We start from the raw sequence: 18064 nt of genomic DNA, 5'->3' as shown, positions 1-18064 counted from the left end.
TTATTCGATTACCAAAATATGGACTTAATTACTGCACATTAGAAAAGGTGAAGCTGCAGAGAAATGAGAAGCAGCTTTAAAGACGTGAAGAAAAATCGTCGGTGATCTTTCATTACAGTCGAGGAGTTCTGCACGTCTTCATCGGCTTTGTTTTAAGACGGGTTTGCAAATATCAACGTGAGTCAGAATCGCGAGTTATAGTAAATGAATCATAGGTTAATCCATAAATATACCCTCAGTGTACCTTTGTTCGATTTGTTATTTCTGCACAGATTTTGCTCCAAGTGCAGGTTTCTATGACTCATTCAACACGAGCAGTTTCCAAATCCGGATACAGCACTACACACACACACACACACACACACACACACACACACACACACACACTAATAAATACAAGTCAACAGGTGGCAAAACGTCGAGAACCCACTTTGTATTTGTTCAGATGTCAGTTTTGTTACTACTGCTGCTGCAGCTGACGCACACACACATGCACACACACTCTTCAACAGCTGCACTTCAGTTTTTGTTTTCATCTTCTCTTCGGGTGCAACTAACACTTTCCCTTCTCACACTAAAAACCGTGTGTGTGTGTGTGTGTTACAGGTGTCATCAGCACTCTCTCTGCTCTGGACCGGGAGGATAAACCGGAGCACAGCATCGAGGTGAGCCTGAGAATCAGAGTCAGTAAACACACCACAGAGTCTGCTCCATCCATCTTCTGCCCCAGCTCAGGGCAGCAGGGGTCACCAGGGGTCACCGGGCTCAAACAGGGTAAACACACAGACAGATTCACTCACTCGTTACGCCCTCCGGGCAATTTCGGCTTCATCAATTAACCTCGCATGCATGTTTTTGAGGAACCCAGGGAGAACAAGCCCCTGCAGATCCACATCCAGGAGCCAGATTCAAACCCTTGAGGGGGGAAACACCAACCACTACACCATATAACCATCACACCTCCACAGAAATTATATATCCAGCTAGATTCACCTCCCACCTGTGCTCAGTCACGCTCTTGTCTCATCAGGTCATCGTGTCCGACAACGGTTCGCCGCCTCTTCGCTCCACCGCCACCGTCGTCGTGCGAGTCCTGGACGCCAACGACAACAAGCCCAAGTTCACCGACAAGCTCTTCCACATCCGGCTGCCGGAGCAGCGGCGCTCCCGAGGCGTGCTGGAGGTGTTCAGGATGGTGGCGCGGGACGACGACGAGGGCCCCAACGCCGTGGTGACCTACAAGCTCCACGACAGCGGCGGCGACGAGCGCTTCCACGTGGACCCGGCGAGCGGCGTGGTCACGGCGCACGGCGACTTCTGGCCCGGAAACTACAGCATCCTGTCGGTGAGTCGGAGTTTTACGTAAACACATGATGATCCGCCTCAAACGGCTCTGGACAGCTTGAAGTTTTATTTCACGGTGTGTTTATTTTCGGTGGAATCCTCTGAGTGTGTTCCTGCTGTTTCCAGATCAGAGCTTCGGATCAGGGCGGCAGGCCGCTCTCCTCCATGGCTCGCCTGGACATCGAGTGGATCGCCCTCCCGCCTCCCTCACCAGAGCCAATCACCTTCGAGGAGCCTCACTTCCCCTTTGCCGTCATGGAAACGGAGCCCGTCACTCACATGGTGGGGATCATCACGACGGGGACGTCGCGGCAGAAGTGGTTCGATATCATCGGTGAGTCCGTATCGGTGGTGATGGAGGGAATGGGAGGTTGGTGGTTTGATGTTGGAGGCGAACGGCTGGAACGCCACAAATTCATGTTGTAATATGATAAAGTCTGAAAATATTAAGCCAAAACGTGACTGGGAGGTCATACGTTTACAGGTCAGTAAGAATTTAAACTTTTATGATCAAAAGAAACAGGATTTAAGAGAATGAGAAGGATGAACAGTGGGTTCAGAAGCTGCCGGTTTTCCGTTTATGGGACTGACTTTGTTGTTGAAGCCACAGAAGACACACAGTCTGCAGCCGGTAAAAATAATTAAAAAGCGTCTGTCAAAGTTCCTCTGGGCCTGTGAGGGTCGGGGCGAGGTGGGATTATCTGCGTCACCTGTGCAGGTCGTAAAGATTGGTGATGAAACTGTAAATGTTGAGTCAGAGAAGATTTCCTGTGACCGCCGTGGAGAAAGAGAAGAGGGAAAAGGTCTCGGCGCCGGCGGGAGGCTCCTCTCGGAGATCGAACAGCAGCGCGAATCCTCTCATCTGCTGCCATCTCACTGAAGGAGGGACAGCTGTCCTCCCCTCACCTCCTCCTGCTCGCTGTTCCTCCTGACGGAGGGTTTCAGTGAGACATATTGAATGGAGGCGGAGCGCAGCCGCGTGACGGTGGTGCAGTGTTTGGGCCTGGCAGGCTGACTCGGTGTGCAGGTGGGAGCTCAGGGAGGACCGGTTCTCCTCCTGGTGGCTCCTCTGTGGTGAACTGGCCGCATGCCGGCATTACAACGGCCCTCACACCCAGACCGCACGGTAACACGGAAAATACACACAACACACACACTCAATACTTTCTCCACTTTTGGACGAAATAACGCACAATTTGATCCTTTCGTTTTTTTCTAAACTTTGTATTTTTATTTGTAATTAATGAATTGGAATCAACATGTTGGTTCCAGAGTTTTTCTCCTCATCGTTATGGTTTCCTGAACACATTGTCTTGCGTCACAGTGCTGATCTAGTGGGTGGATGGAGTAGATCAGATCTCATTTTGTTGTTTTGCTCTGCCTCCTCTCCGTACGTCGGTCTTGGCTCTCCGTTGGAACTACTCTCTATCCCTCAGAGTGAGTGAAACGGCCGCTGCGACTCCTCCTAAAACGCCGGTGTCGGAGCAAAAGCCATCAGAGAGCAGGCCAGGACGCCGGCTCGGCTGTTTATGGACGTACGCAGCATCCACACAGCTCATCTCCGCCCTGCGGGAGTCCAGGCTGGGCTTGATGAGGTCTCTCACCTGCAGGTCTGAGGCCACCGCCCCCTGCTGGGGAGGTCTGGCCCCTCTGCTCTGACTGGACGAGTTCTGAAGAAACCTCCAGAGAAAGCCTTGCTCTCGCTGTAAAGGGTTCTGGACATTCACAGACGAAGTAGCAGTGAATGAGCGTGACCTGTCAACGCCGGCTGATGGGATTAAAAAGCTCTGAAAGTTTCAGTCTCCCTCGGAAATGTTCTCGTTTTCCACTCAGTAAGAGACTCTCCACTGAGCCGATCAGCTGACACCAGAGTCGAGCGCAGGAAAACGAGTGTGTGTGAAACAGGCTGTTGATGTAAAAAAGAAACACTTTCCTCAGTGAACGACACAAATAACAACAGATTTCACTTTTTGTCACCTGAAAATAATCCAGTTCTTCTCAGAAACACGAGTCCAGATCAGGACCGTCAAACATGACGTCTTCTGATAAACCGAGACACAAAGTCATACATGTAAAGATGATTTTCACTGATGCGGCTCTGAAGAAAGCTTAACATTGAAGGCTGCTGTAACGCACGCACGTGCGTGTGTGTGTGTGTGTGTGTGTGTGTGTGTGTGTGTGTGTGTGTGTGTGTGTGTGTGTGTGTGTGTTCTCGTATTTCTATCCTTGTTGGGGCCAAATGTCCCCACAAGGATAGCAAAACGTGGAACGACGTGCCTTGTGGGGACCTTTTTCCGGTCCTAAGTAGGAGAAACAGTGTTTTCTTGACCATGTTGTTGTTACTGAAAAAAGTAAAAGTGCAAAAACATTTCTTTCGGGTTAGGCTTTGTTGTGGTGTGGGTTAGGGTTAGGGTAAGGGTCAGGGTTAGGGGCTACACATGAATGGGAGTCAATGGACGGTCGCCACAAGGATAGAAATACGAGACTGAGCGTGTGTGTGTGTGTGTGTGTGTGTGTGTGTGTGTGAGGTGGATGTCTTCATAAACACCATCTGGCTGAGCCAACATGGGTTTTACCTCCGTCACGTCCGAACATGAAGCCTGCTGAGAGAGAACGAGAGAGATGATAAGATGATAAAGACGAGAGGAAAAGGAGGACAGGTAGAAAGGAGGAGTGGAGGATAAATAAATGAAAGAGGACAGATGGTCGGACTGAAGTGACGTAAATCATTTTCTAACACACAATGTTTCATTTCATAAGATGCTTTACAGCTTTCTTAATTTCTGACCTGTGGATGTTTTATGGGGAGATAACATGCGGTTTCTCCTGCGGTGGATTTTTTTAACATGTACGGTAATCAGGAGACACATGATCAGTAACTCTTGTTTATTGTATTGTAATAAACTCATGTCACATTTGTCACCGTTGAATTTCCTCGAGCGATTTTCCCCATTTGGGAGGAGTTGTTGAGACATTAGCAGGCTGACTTTTCTTCCTCAGCTGTATATTTAACCTTCAGAGGAGAGGAAGTTGGAGAGTTTTTGTGGTCTTTTTGGACGTCTCAGCTGGTTTCGCTGCTTCGCCTGTAAACACGAAGCCGTCAGACTGTCCTGCAGTGATGGATGGTCTCAGATCTGCTTCTCTTCATCCTGCTGGTTTTTCCTCCAGCGTGCTGATGAGCATCACAATCGCCACGTTTCACCAGACTGAGTTCACAAACCTTACCGAAGTCCATCTTTATCCCAGAAACTTTTCCTTCTGTTAGACTGAACCTGGATCAGTTTGAACTCCTTAATGACGGGCGTCCATTACAGACACATGACCTTTAAGCCGTGTTTTGACCAGCGGAGACGACGCTGAGCGTACGCTGCCCATTCACCTCCTCCCTGCTCTATCTCGTCATCCTCAGGCGGCGATGAGGAGAAGGACTTCTACATCCATAGGACCTCGGGAACCATCTCCATCGCCCGCAAGCTGGACGCCGCCCGACGCTCCAACTACAGCCTGACAGTGCGAGTCAGCGACGGACACCACAACGCCACCACGCAGGTCAGAGACTGTCTGAAGCACAGACATGGCATTCGAATGATATCCTAGAAGCAAGATGAGCAACCGAACAAGAGACTCTTGAAAGAAAACAGAATATGTGGAAATAAATTACAGTCAAGCTTTGCTGAACCACATGAGGCTTTGCTGGGTCATGCTGGATATTTTGTCTCTTCCTCCTCTGCAGGCCTACATCAAAGTGTTGGACATGAATGAGCATCGCCCCGTCTTCCAGAAGCCGCTGTACAAGGTGATGTCAGGGTTTTTACCTGGTTCAAAGGCATGTCAAAGATGTAATATTCATGTTCTCTTGACCTTCAACTATTTCATATCCTGTCCTCTGTCCTGCTTCCTCTCTGTGCTCAGGTGAGGGTTCCTGAGGACACGGCGCCGTGGAAAGACATCCTGCAGATCAGTGCTCAGGACGCCGACGCCAACAGCCGGCTAGTGTACTCCATTCACAGCAGCCTTCACCCGGACAGCGCCAAGCTCTTCCACCTGGACCCCAAGAGCGGCGTGCTAGTGATGACCGAGGAGCTGGACTATGAAACCATGTCCAAGCACATGCTCGTCGTCATGGTAACTACTCACCAATCAGCATCCACCACTCACAGGCTTGATGTGGTTCACTTTAAAGGATTTGAGCTCCTCCAGGAGGAAAAAATAAGATTTTTTATACAGTTTCCAGCAGTAAGCACTCTGCTAATGTAACAATCGATCATTTATAGGCCTTGGTGTGTCAAGTCTCAATTTCCAGGATTCCAGGATTATGTTATATGTGGTTATTTTGGTAAATTCAATAAACAATTTCATCTGCATAAAGTGATTCATGTTTATCAGACATTACTCCCCTAAGTACTTTAAGCAGTCAGAACTTGGTAGATGTCCATATGTCTGGAATAAGCATGGAAATAATGTGCTCAGTTCAAAAGAATGAAAGTCAATGAAGCTTCAATGAAAAGAAATGCCTTCAGAAAAGAGAGGGAAAGTAAAGAAACATCAAAAGACAGAAGAAGCATATTTTCCATTTATTTCATTTTATTTATTGACTTTTGTTCACCTGTCATTATCTATAATTTCATGAAACTAAAAAAGATAAAAGGAAGTCAAATATTTACCTTCCTGCAGAGAGAGGAAGAAGCCCCTAATTGTTCTCACTCATTTATTTTATTTTATCCTTCTTTGTGCTCACTATGGCTGAGTCACAATGTGTAATTACCCGTTGTAAAACTCTTTCACTTTATATTCTACAGTCGTACTGAAGACTCTGAGTCTGATGATTTTACACACCAGAGCCAAATACGTGAAGAAGATAACAGCTTACTGTCAGAGAGATGAGCAGAACCAGAAAAAAACCTCATGTTAATCCCAGAACTGGATGCTGGACAGTCACTGAATCAACATCATCAACCATCAAATGTAAAATCGACACCAATATTTAACCATGATTAACAATGATAAGATATGAGATGAAACAGGGTTAATGATCCCCTCATTATACTTTTGGCCAGGGCTTTCTTGGAAATGAGACTTTCAACAATCCTTCCTGTAGATTCTCTGACTGGTGTCGTCTCTGCCGCTCAGGTGCGTGACCAGGAGATTCCCGTGAAGAGAAACTTTGCTAAGGTGGAGATTCAAGTGGAGGACTGTAACGACCACTCGCCCGCCTTTCTCAGCCCCCGTTACGAGGCCAGCATCTCCAATCGGGCCCCTGCAGGGTCCCTGGTGCTCCGAGTCACGGCTCTGGACAAGGACACGGGAAGTAATGCTGACATTGGCTACTCTCTGCTCTCAGGTGAGCCCATGACCTCCTCCCCATCTCCACTTCACCAACTTCAGTCAACTCTCACTACAAGAAAAGAACGATGCTCTCTTTGGACTAGTTTAAGATGAATTTCAATCAGTTTGTAGTGGTTTTTCTCTGGTTAGGTCAGTTTTAAACTGGTTTAAAATTAAAGACATTTCCATGTCAGTTTTAACCTTTTTTTTTTTGCCAGTTTTGCATAATTTTCAGACAATTTATATTCTGGTTTCAAAGTAATTTTCATTCCCATCCATTTTTAAATTAGTTATTTTCTGGTCTATGACTGCATTTAAGCTGGTTTATAGTTTGATATTAGATTGAATTTATTCTGGTCTCAGTTTTTTATTGTGTGATTCTTTTTTGCACAAAATGAATGGTTTGTTGGCTTAACTTCATGCATAGTACTACAGCATTAAAGTTCACTGACTTTCAATAGTGATAGACCTGTTAAGTAGAATAACACTCAGCCAAAACATTTTAGTCCTCAGATTTTGTTCATGATTGTGAAACCTGAATGGAGAAAGATAAAACCCTTCATATTGCAACCCCTCTTCTTTACTTCTCTTTCAGGTAACACCGACAGTGTCTTCTCCATAGACCCTGAGCTGGGCTCCATCACTGTCTCTAAACCTCTGGACCTTCAGCCTCAGGATCAGTTCCACCTGACCGTGAAGGCCACCGACCAGGGTTTCCCTCAGCGCAGCGACCTCTGCTCTGTCCAGATCCACATTCACGTCTCCGACCTCACCCCCCCGTCGTTCCCTCCTGATGAATACCTAACAGAGGTCAGCGAGTCCAGTGCCCCGGGTTCCCCGGTGGTCACAGTGTCGGCCTCCAGCCCAACTGCACTTCATTATGAAATAGAGGACGGAAACCCGGATGGCATATTTTCAATCAACCCCACAACCGGACTGATTTCCACCCTGAAGCACTTGGACTTTGAAGAGCGCGACTCCTACAAGCTGAAAGTCACAGCTTCCACTGCGAGCGGTGCCTCGTCCACGACACTCGTCTACATCTACGTGACAGACGAGAATGACAATGCTCCAGTGTTCCAGCAGAAGGCGTACGTGGGCCGGATCAGTGAGTCGGCTCCCGTTAACAGTATGGTGATGGGTGAGAGGAGTAGTCCTTTAGTCATTCAGGCCTCAGACGCAGATCGGGACTCAAACTCTCTGCTGGTGTATCAGATCCTCGAGGCAGACGCCCTCAAAGTCTTTAAGATCGACTCCAGTACAGGAACCATCTCTCTAATATCACCAGTGGACTTTGAAACCAGACCTCGGTATCACTTCTCAGTGCAGGTGAAGGACTCTGGAGAACCAGCGCTGTTTGCTGCAGAACCGGCTAAAGTCACCGTTCAGATACTAGACCAGAATGACTGCTCACCGAAGTTCACCGAGCCCCAGTACGAGCTCTTGGTCCTGCTCCCGGCTGTCAGACATGCAGAGGTGGGGCAAGTTGTGGCACATGACGCAGACTCAGCAGTGTTGTACAGCATTGCTGAGGGAAACCTTCACAACGCCTTCTCCATTCATCCGGACACCGGAGTCCTCACCGTCAGCAATGTGTCTGAATTCAGCCCATCCTACCAGCTGGTGGTCAAAGCTTCTGATGGCCTTTTTAAAGACTCAGCTACAGTCAGAATAAATACAACAAACCTAACGACAACCGATCTCAGGTTTGAGCAGCAGGTGTACTCAACTAGCATCCATGAAAATCTGAGAACAGTGAAAACCTTGTTAGCTCTCAGAGTCATTGGCAGCTTTTTAAATGAACCTGTTTTGTATTCAGTAATGAACCCAGTGGGCAAGTTTACAATCTCACAGACTTCAGGCGTTCTTGAAAATACTGGTATTCCTTTTGACCGAGAAGAACAGGACGCTTACGAAATTCTGGTGAAGGCGGAGGACATGAGGACTCCTCCCAGAACGGCTACAGCCCAAGTCAAAGTTTTCATCGACGATGTCAATGATAACCCTCCACAGTTTCTGAACTTACCTTTTTCGATGGTGATCTCTGAAGACACAGAACCGGGAGATGTTTTGTACCAGGCAACCGCCATCGATCAGGATATGGGAGAGAATGGATCTGTCATGTACGCACTGGAGGATGACTACAACCTCTTCAGGATCGATCCTGCTGTGGGTGATGTGTCTCTTCAAAGACCACTTGATTTTGAAGCGCTGAATAAATACGTGTTGACAGTCATAGCTGCAGATGAGGGTGAACCCAGTCTGAGCAACACTGCTCAGCTCAGCATCCAAGTGAGGAATCGAACCAACCCGGTTTTTCAGACTCTTCTTTACCCACTGAAAGTCCCTGAAAACGTGCCTCCATTCACCACAATCCTTCATGTCCAGGCTAGGAACCCTGAGGGCTATCGACTCATCTACAACCTGGAGGAGGAAAATGCTTCCAAGCACTTTCATGTTGATTTTAAAACAGGCGTATTGATTGTCACCAACCCACTGGACTATGAGACTGAGACAATGCATGTGCTAACGGTCCGAGCCAGTGACTCTGTGACTGGAGCATTCTCAGAGGCATCTATTGAAGTTGAAGTTGAGGATGTGAATGACAATGAACCAGTTTTCTCAAAGCCAACGTATAGCATGAACATTGCTGAGGGACTCCCGATCGGCACTTCTGTAATTCAAGTTTCTGCTTCTGACAGAGACTCTGGTAGAAACAAAGACTTGACCTTCCAGATCATTAAAGCAGAGGAGGATGAGACAGATTTCTTTGATATTGACCCAAAGACTGGATGGATTACAACCAAGCAAGTGCTGGATTATGAAAGCAGAAAGCAATTTATCTTGAAAGTCAAAGTGGTGGACAATGGGACCATACCTCTCAGTAGTGAGGCCTCTGTTTTTCTGAATGTGAGTGACGTCAATGACAACCCTCCGGACTTTGTGAGCTCCCAGTATGAAGCTACTGTTGATGAAATGGCAAAATGTGGTCACATCGTGATCAAAATCCAGGCGTCAGACCCAGACACCACTGACGTGAACAACCTCAAGTACAAAATTCTGTCAGGGAACGAAGGCCGTTACTTCAACATCAATGAATCCTCTGGGATCATTTCCTTCTCCAACGTCTGCAGGAGGAACTTAGACCCCCAGTACAACCTGACTGTGGCTGTGTCTGACGGGGTGTTTCAGAAAACTGCCCCCGTCAGCATAGACATGGTTCACAGCAACAGGCACAGTCCCTATTTCAAACAGAGTGTCTACGAGGCTGAACTGGCCGAGAACGCACAGGCAGGAACTCGTGTGATCCGACTGGCGGCCATTGACCCAGATGACGGGCCGTATGGTACCGTGGACTACACCATCATCAACAAGCTCGCCGATGACAAGTTTTCTATCCACAGAGATGGACAGATCGTTACCACTCAGCCGCTTGACAGAGAAAACCCCACGCAGAGAGTCATTGCAATCAAAGTGATGGCCAAGGACGGAGGCGGGAGAGTGGCCTTCTGCACAGTGAAGATCATCCTTACAGATCAGAACGACAATATGCCTCAGTTCAAAGCCTCAGAGTACCAGGTCTCCATCCAGTCCACTGTGAACAAAGGCTCACCTGTCATTCAGATCATGGCTTATGATGCTGACGATGGCAAAAACGCAGACGTCACTTACACGGTGGATGAAGCCGAGGAAGTCATAGAAGATGTCATCGAGATTAACCCTTTCACCGGAGTGGTCAGTGTCAAAGAGAGTCTGCTCGGCATGGAGAACAAGATCTTCAATTTTAAAGTGAAGGCTCGAGACGGCAGCCTCCCCTTTCATAACTCCACCGTCCCCGTTCAGCTCAAAGTGGTTCCCCCTGATGTTCCTCTCCCTAAGTTCTCCGAGCCACTCTACACCTTCTCAGCTGCAGAAGACATCCCCATGGGGTCCGAGATTGGCTCGGTGAGGGCGGACTCGGACATGCCGCTCATCTACAGCTTAGTCAACGGAAACACGGTGGAGAGCAACAAAGACAAAGTGTTTAGTCTGGACAAAGAAAGCGGGACTCTGCTACTGCAGAAAACCATTGACCACGAGAAGACCAAGTGGTACCAGATAGACGTGATTGCCCAGGGGAACCACAACGGGACGGACGTGGCCTCACTGGTGTCTGTCAGCATCCAGGTCCAGGATGTGAACGACAACCAGCCGATATTCGACGCCAGCCCGTACAGGGCTTTCCTGGCTGAAAACCTGCCTGCTGGAACCACGGTGATCCAGGTGAGAACCGTCAGCTTCTTTAGTGTTCGTTTTAGCCACTGAGGGGTACAGAGAGACTGACCCAGATGGCAGCTACAAGGCTTCTTATATAACAATTCGACTTTAATTTGCCCTAACATTCCTCTTGTACTAAAATTACACATTTGATCTCTAGGTGGTGCCATAACAGTACATGATGAAGTTGTCTACTGTTGTGTGTTTGTGAGAGTGGGTGTATCCATCTGTGTTTGTGTTCATTGTAATGTTCAAGCTAAAGTCAACGATCACAGAGGGGCTAAACAGTGTTTTTGAAAGGATATCGGTTCGACTCCAAGGAAAGCATAAACATGGAAAGCATTCAAATCGTTCTTATTGTAATGTGCGTGAGCTTTGTAAAACCCAGTGACCAATCAGGTGTCCACTGTCAGGTAACCGCCAATGACCCGGACACAGACACCAACGGACTGGTCACCTACAGCCTCCAGTCTCTTCCCGACGACTCCCTGGACATCAATGAGGTGTTCACCATCGATGGGGATAGTGGTTGGATCACCACGGTGAGAGAGACAGACTGCGAGGTGACCAGGCTCTACCGCTTCCACGTGCTCGCCACCGACCACGGCGGCGACGTACGGCTGTCGTCCAGCGTGCTGGTGGAGGTGATGGTGACGGACGAGAATGACAATGCACCCCGATTTTCGGAGGAGGTGTACCACGGCTCGGTGGAGGAGAACCACATGCCGTTCCAGCCCATCCTCACCATGACAACCACCGACGCCGACGTGTCTCTGGAGAACCGGCTGGTCACATGTTACATCACAGGTCTGTTTGTGTGTGTGGCTCAGTGGGTGTGCGTGTGTGTGTGTGTGGATTGCTGAGGTTTTACACGTTGGGCAGACTCGAGTTCAGACTTGCTGCTCTCTTGCTAACAGTTTACATGAAGCCTCAGATTAGCGCTGTGAAGGACTCGCTGTCACAACAGTGTGGCTGCACTCTTTATATTCCAATAATTCATTACAGACTCATATTTCTACACATTCGAAATGTGAATGTTTATGTTATACAATGCAGGTTTGATTGACAGGTCAGTACACTAGAAGACAGACATCTCCAAGGCTCTTTAAATGGAAATACTATCTGCATTCATTAACAGTGTAGACTTATGTAACTACTCACAATTTCACTGCTTCTTTTCATTTGATTTAACTTTCTTTGAAAACCGAAGACGTGTAGCAGAGTTTAACAAGCGGTCTAGAACAATCCTTGAGAGTTTATATGAACTAGCAGTTCAACAGGAAAGTTGAATTAAAATTTGAGGTTTTCAGAGTTTCAGATCTGAGAAACTCGCCTCACACTGATCGATAGAAACCTTGAATGGATTTGAATTAAAACATAAATCTAGAGTCAGTGTTTGATATCTATAATAATAATCACTTTATTGAAAGGGGAAGTGGGGTCATTGTCTGCAGTGATACCTGACACCACTTCCTTTAAATAAGCTTCTGTTAAGTTCCAAGTATCTCTGCCTTCTCTTCCTCATCATCTTCAAGCAGCTGAATGTGCTTCGGTCTTTTTTTTTCTGTTTTGTCTGAGCCAATGAAAAGCAGCCATTGGCTTAATTCACATGACCAGCACACTGCGTGCGTTCAGTAAGTCTGATGTAACCGACAGAAACACACAGCGAAAGACAAACACATGAAGGTGACTCCGTTATTCAGAGCAACATTTCTGTCAGCAGCCATGATCAAAGCAGCTGCTCCATCCAATCAGAAAGCAGGAGTCCAACGGAGGACACACACACTGTTAACCAAACCACGACACAAGATGAGACAAATGCACTACAATACACAACACAAAAACCCAACAAAAGAAATGTTACAGTCTGTAGAGAAAAGAACACAAACTAAATGCAACAATACAACACAACACTAGAAAACACCATCAACAAAAGACAATAAGGAGTGAGATCAAGGACGCACACACTCTTACACAAGACAACACAAACGGCAAGAAAGAAAGTCAGTTCACACAAACTACTGTGGAGGACCCTCAACGTTGCACAACAAATAGCACAAGCACAAACACGCAAACAAACCAAAAGGAAACTACTGAGAAAACCGAAGACACAAACACCACAGGGGAGAGTCCAAAAAAAGAAAAGTCTGTTTCTTCACAGTGCTTCAGAGGAAACGTACACATGCACACCCATAAGACCCTGTCGTCCATGATGTGGTCTTGGTAATGCCACTGAAGAGCAATGCGGCTGACTCTGGTCTGTGTTGCCCCTGCAGACGGAGACCCTCTGGGCCAGTTCGCCATCGTGCAGATGGACGAAGGGGAGTGGGGTTTGATCCTGAAGGAGACTTTGGACCGGGAGCTCAAAGACAGATACACTCTGAAAGTACGAGCCACCGACGGCAAGTTTGAGGCTCCCATCACCGTGGACGTCCACGTGTTGGACATCAACGACAACAGTCCTCAGTGTGAGCAGGTGAGAGACGGCCCGGAACGATTCACTCAGTCATTATTGAAGACAACAAGTCCGATACGTTGATGCATCTGTTGCAGGTGCTGTACACCGAGACCCTGATGGAGAACTCGCCTCCCGGCATGTTCGTCCTGAAGGTGTCGGCGTGGGATCCGGATGTAGGCGCCAACGGGCAGATCTCCTACACGCTGCACGGCCCGCACGCAGAGCGCCTTCACTTGGGGCACTCGGGTAAGCCACCGTCTCTTCCATTGAGGATCTGATACCGTCAGCTGCTCCGAGGGGCCCTGAAAGCACCGCAGACATAAACAGACCCATTGTTTCCTCTATCCTGACACATCCATCACACTTCACCTCTGTTAAAACAGCTGCATCGGGATGGCGTGCTGACATATTGATGATAATCAGCAAGAGGACTTAATTAACCACAGACTTGTAGTGTACCACCAACAGAGAATTAAATACAAGACTGTGATCAAAGCCCAGCCCAGAAATCCACTTCCAACTGTTAGAAAAACCAGCTTTAGTAAATAACCCAACCACAAAGTCCAAAACTGATTCAAAGCAACACAAAAGTATAAAAAACAGTTTCTAACCAGCAAACCAAACCTAAATGGTTTTAATCTGGTCTATAACCAGCGGCAGGTCAATGTTTCATGTTTGAAATGAAAACGCTTCGTGAATTCTGTATTTAAAGAAACCTTGATGGAACAAAGTGTCTGTAAACAGCAGTCAGTGCTTCTGTAAGCTGTTTCCTGCCGTGTCTGCAGGCGAGCTCTTCACTCTGGCCGTGTTGGACCGTGAGAAGGAGATGGAGCTCAGCCTGGTGGTGAAGGCGACGGACGGCGGCGGGCGGTCCTGCCAGGCCGACGTGCAGCTGCTCGTCCAGGACATGAACGACAACCCGCCCCTCTTCTCCTCCAGCCACTACCAGGTCACCGTGTTCGATAACACCACCGCACGCACGCCGGTCGCTGTCGTCTACGCCAGCGACCCCGACGCGGGTAAGGCGACTGCGTTTTGGGTTCACCCTTGAATTAAACAGCTTTTCTATAAAAAAAAAGTGTACAGTCACTAGATCATCATCTGGATTACATGTGGAGACATTTTTTTTCTTTCAAATAATTAGAACTGAGTGGACCAAAACAACAGAGAAATTCAGTTTACCAGAGCTTCAATGTTTACAGCGCATTGTTCTCTGCGTGCATACATGCATGGTTTTATTGCATAAAAACAGCACCCCTAATGGACAAACAGGAAAAACTATATCATTTTCAGTGTTTTTGCAGTTTCTGTATAAGCAGACATTATTTCCAAAATTTTTCTGAAACAAAAAAAAAGTAAAGCAATGAATTTTAGCTTTAGTGTTGTGTAATTGTAACAGAGCTGCTCAGAGAGAGACAGCAGCTCTACAAATGTTCCCAAGTGTAGAAACTTTACTGAAATGAGTAATTCAGTGAATCAATTTACAACATGTCAGCGCAGTAAGTGGTGGCATCACGTTAACATGTTACTGAATCAACTGTTCGCAGCTGTGGACCTCACAGTGAGTGCATTCAGATTTTAACCACACGGACCTGACAGCACTCTGGTTGATTTCTGCTGTCCTTCACACGGTCTGCTGTGTGTGTGTACGTGTGTGTGTGTGTGTGTGTGTGTGTGTGTGTGTGTGTGTGTGTGTGTGTGTGTGTGTGTGTTCTTGTATTTCTATCCTTGTCAGGGCCAAATGTCCCCACAAGGATAGCAAAACGTGGAACGACGTGCCTTGTGGGGACCTTTTTCCGGTCCTAAGTAGGAGAAACAGTGTTTTCTTGACCATGTTGTTGTTACTGAAAAAAGTAAAAGTGCAAAAACATTTCTTTAGGGTTAGGCTTTGTTGTGGTGTGGGTTAGGGTTAGGGTAAGGGTCAGGGTTAGGGGCTAGACATGAATGGGAGTCAATGGACGGTCCCCACAAGGATAGAAATACAAGACTGGGCGTGTGTGTGTGTGTGTGTGTGTGTGTGTGTGTGTGTGTGTGTGTGTGTGTGTGTGTGTGTGTGTGTGTGTGTGTGTGTGTGTCTGCTCTGCAGTTTCCACCATACACACGTTCACATGCATGTGTTCGTAATCTCAGATTGAACTCGGGGCCGAGTCTTCTCAGTGTGGAGCTCGTGTCCTCTGCAGCCTGTGAATAATTCATCCTTCTGTTGGCTTTGATAGCCGCTCACTTCTCAGGTGTGAATCAGATAAAAGTCAAACTCTTACATCATGTGAGCGTGGAGCTGAGAATTAATGTGAGACATGACTTTTGAGAGGAACGTCACCATGGCAGCTTAAGGAATGGTGACTTCAGCTCCTGTTAGATATGATATTAGGATATTCAACACAATATATTTTAGCTTTTGTTGCTTGAAGTTGAAGCGCCAACATGAGCCGCAACAGTCGCAGTCTGTGTGTGTGTGTTGAAACAGTCAGGAGCTGTCAGCACGAGGACGGACAGATTCAGACAGATCCGACACTCCTTCACATGTGCAGCAGCTTGTCGACTTTCTCACAGACAACAGTGACTCACGGCATTTCTCTTTAATCTGCAGGCTTTAGTTTGTCAAAATGAAAAACAAAACAGAAAAAGATTAAACTGTACAAAGTGAAGCCAGCAGAGTCAAAAACGTTTTAGAAAGTCTGTGTCTGTGCATGTATTCTGAAGGCGTAAGTTCTGTAAGTTGAGTGTAGCCGTGTCCACCAGTGTCCAGCTTTACTGGAATATTCTGGTGAATTAAAGAGTTTCCACTGATCTTGTTCTCACCATGTTTCTGACCTCAGGCTAAAAGAGTGAAGACTGGATGAAGATTCCCTTTTGTTTCTCTCAGTACTTCAGACAAAAACACCTGCAGTTCTGCTTCAAACGGACAAAAAACCCTCAATCTTGTTTGTGGCCGAGCTTTGGAAAAGCCTGGTTTTCAAAGTGCATGTTTAAGTTGTAAAAGTAACAGGCTCTAATGATCAGGTGTAATATCAGTGTTGTCGGAGTTCACTGCGGGACAGAAACAAGGAGAAGCCTTTGAAGATGTTCAGTGAAATGTGTGCATGTACAGAAACTTTCACTTCACTCACACTGTTTTGATGTTTTTGGTCACTTTTGCTCGATTATTTACCAGAAATCAGTTTTGTGTAATTCCACATGAGGTTTTTATTCTCAGGTATTAGCAGCTCATTTTACTGAAGCCAGAACATTCCTTGAAACCTGGACAACACTCAAACTGATGAAAAAAAAAAGGTCTGAAACCAGGACCAGACTGGATTGGCTTCTGTCTAATGGGCTTGTTTTGAATATGTGCTGTTAAAAAAAAAGAAGAAGAAAATGATCCGAATTCCAACATTAGGAACAACTTTTTTTCTTTCTTTTTTGTTTTATGGAAAATATTATTAACAAAACAACAGTTTTGACAAAACTTCTCTCTGTCATTACTGGTTGATTTATGTTAAAATGAGAGAATTTGCTCAACTTAATGCAATCAGTGAAAGTCATGGGTCAGTTAAGTGCTTAGTTACAGTGCTGAATTGTAGTCCATCTGTCGTCAGTTGATAAATCAGCGCTGTGTGTGAGGGAACGAGGCCATCACTAAGCTGGATAACCGTTACTGTCAGCCGCTTTGATCCTTTCACTGGAACTCTGAATCGTCCTCCTCGAGGTTAGAACAAGGAATCCCTTTGAAGATTGGAAAGAGAAGAAAGTACAAAGATTTGCCTTCACATGAATCCAGGGAAAAGGAAAACTACTCAAACATAAGAAAGGTTGACATGACTTCCTGTTTCCTGTCGGCTGCAGGTATAAACTCAGAGGTGAGGTACTCTCTGCTGTCGGGTGACGGCGGCTTCTTCTCTCTGGACGAGTTCTCGGGGATCCTGCGACTGGAGCAACCTCTGACCTCCGACGGCCCGTCCGCCTTCGAGCTGAAGGTGAAGGCCACCGACCGCGGCCTGCCGCGACAGCTCTACTCCGTCGCCACGGTAACGGTGGACGTCGTCTCCCTGGACGACTACCAGCCGGTCTTCTTGCGCTCGGAGTACACGGCCCAGCTCCCAGAGTCCTCGGCCGTGGGCTCGGAGGTGCTGAGCGTGTCGGCGCTGAGCGGAGACGGCGGCGGCGGCGGGTCGGACCCCATCACATACCGCATCATGGCCGGGAACGAAGACCGCCGCTTTCGGCTGGACCCTCAGACAGGTCGGTCCAAACTCACGCCTGATTAACAACTCAGTTCTTATTCAACGCCACTGATTGGAAAGCCTCCGTCTGAATGTCGGGTCTTCATTTTGAAGGTTTCCTTCTCGCCTTTGGCTCATGTCAGAGAGCAAACTTTCTTATTCTCCTTGAGACAGAAGCAAAAGTATAAAGGGGCTTTTCTAAAGTGTGCGCTGGTGCCGTTAATGAGGATGTCGGCCCTCTTCTGATTTTATTCCAATCGATGGAGAATGAGAGATGAAGCCGTGTGACTCGACTCGGGAAGTAAAGCGAAGAAAACGCAGCGGACAAACAGGACGTGCAGACTGAGGGTCTGTTAAACATCTGTGGCTGCGAGGACGCCCCCCGCTGTGCGAGTGTGATGGAGATCATGGAGACTGATGAAGAGTTCTCTTCTTTGATGTTTTCTCTTCTGAATCTCTGCTGGAAGATTTGAGGTTC

General features: G+C 47.2%; 1 protein-coding gene across 1 annotated transcript in view; it reads left to right on the top strand.

The window, feature by feature from the left end:
• fat2 (FAT atypical cadherin 2) overlaps window positions 1-18064 on the top strand; it is a 59893-nt gene that overhangs the window by 19951 nt on the left and 21878 nt on the right. Inside the window, exons 5-17 of the mRNA XM_030101883.1 lie at window positions 607-665; window positions 1031-1345; window positions 1471-1678; window positions 4754-4893; window positions 5078-5140; window positions 5257-5469; window positions 6475-6685; window positions 7265-10932; window positions 11340-11733; window positions 13203-13402; window positions 13480-13630; window positions 14170-14403; window positions 17210-17605. Of these exons, the coding sequence (XP_029957743.1) occupies window positions 607-665; window positions 1031-1345; window positions 1471-1678; window positions 4754-4893; window positions 5078-5140; window positions 5257-5469; window positions 6475-6685; window positions 7265-10932; window positions 11340-11733; window positions 13203-13402; window positions 13480-13630; window positions 14170-14403; window positions 17210-17605 (6252 nt within the window). The remainder of the gene's footprint in view (window positions 1-606; window positions 666-1030; window positions 1346-1470; window positions 1679-4753; window positions 4894-5077; window positions 5141-5256; window positions 5470-6474; window positions 6686-7264; window positions 10933-11339; window positions 11734-13202; window positions 13403-13479; window positions 13631-14169; window positions 14404-17209; window positions 17606-18064) is intronic.

This window comes from Salarias fasciatus, chromosome 2 (assembly GCF_902148845.1).
Source record: "Salarias fasciatus chromosome 2, fSalaFa1.1, whole genome shotgun sequence".
NCBI lineage: Eukaryota > Metazoa > Chordata > Actinopteri > Blenniiformes > Blenniidae > Salarias > Salarias fasciatus.
The sequence above is the reverse complement of the archived record's forward strand: the minus strand, read 5'-3'. Positions and strand labels throughout refer to the sequence as shown.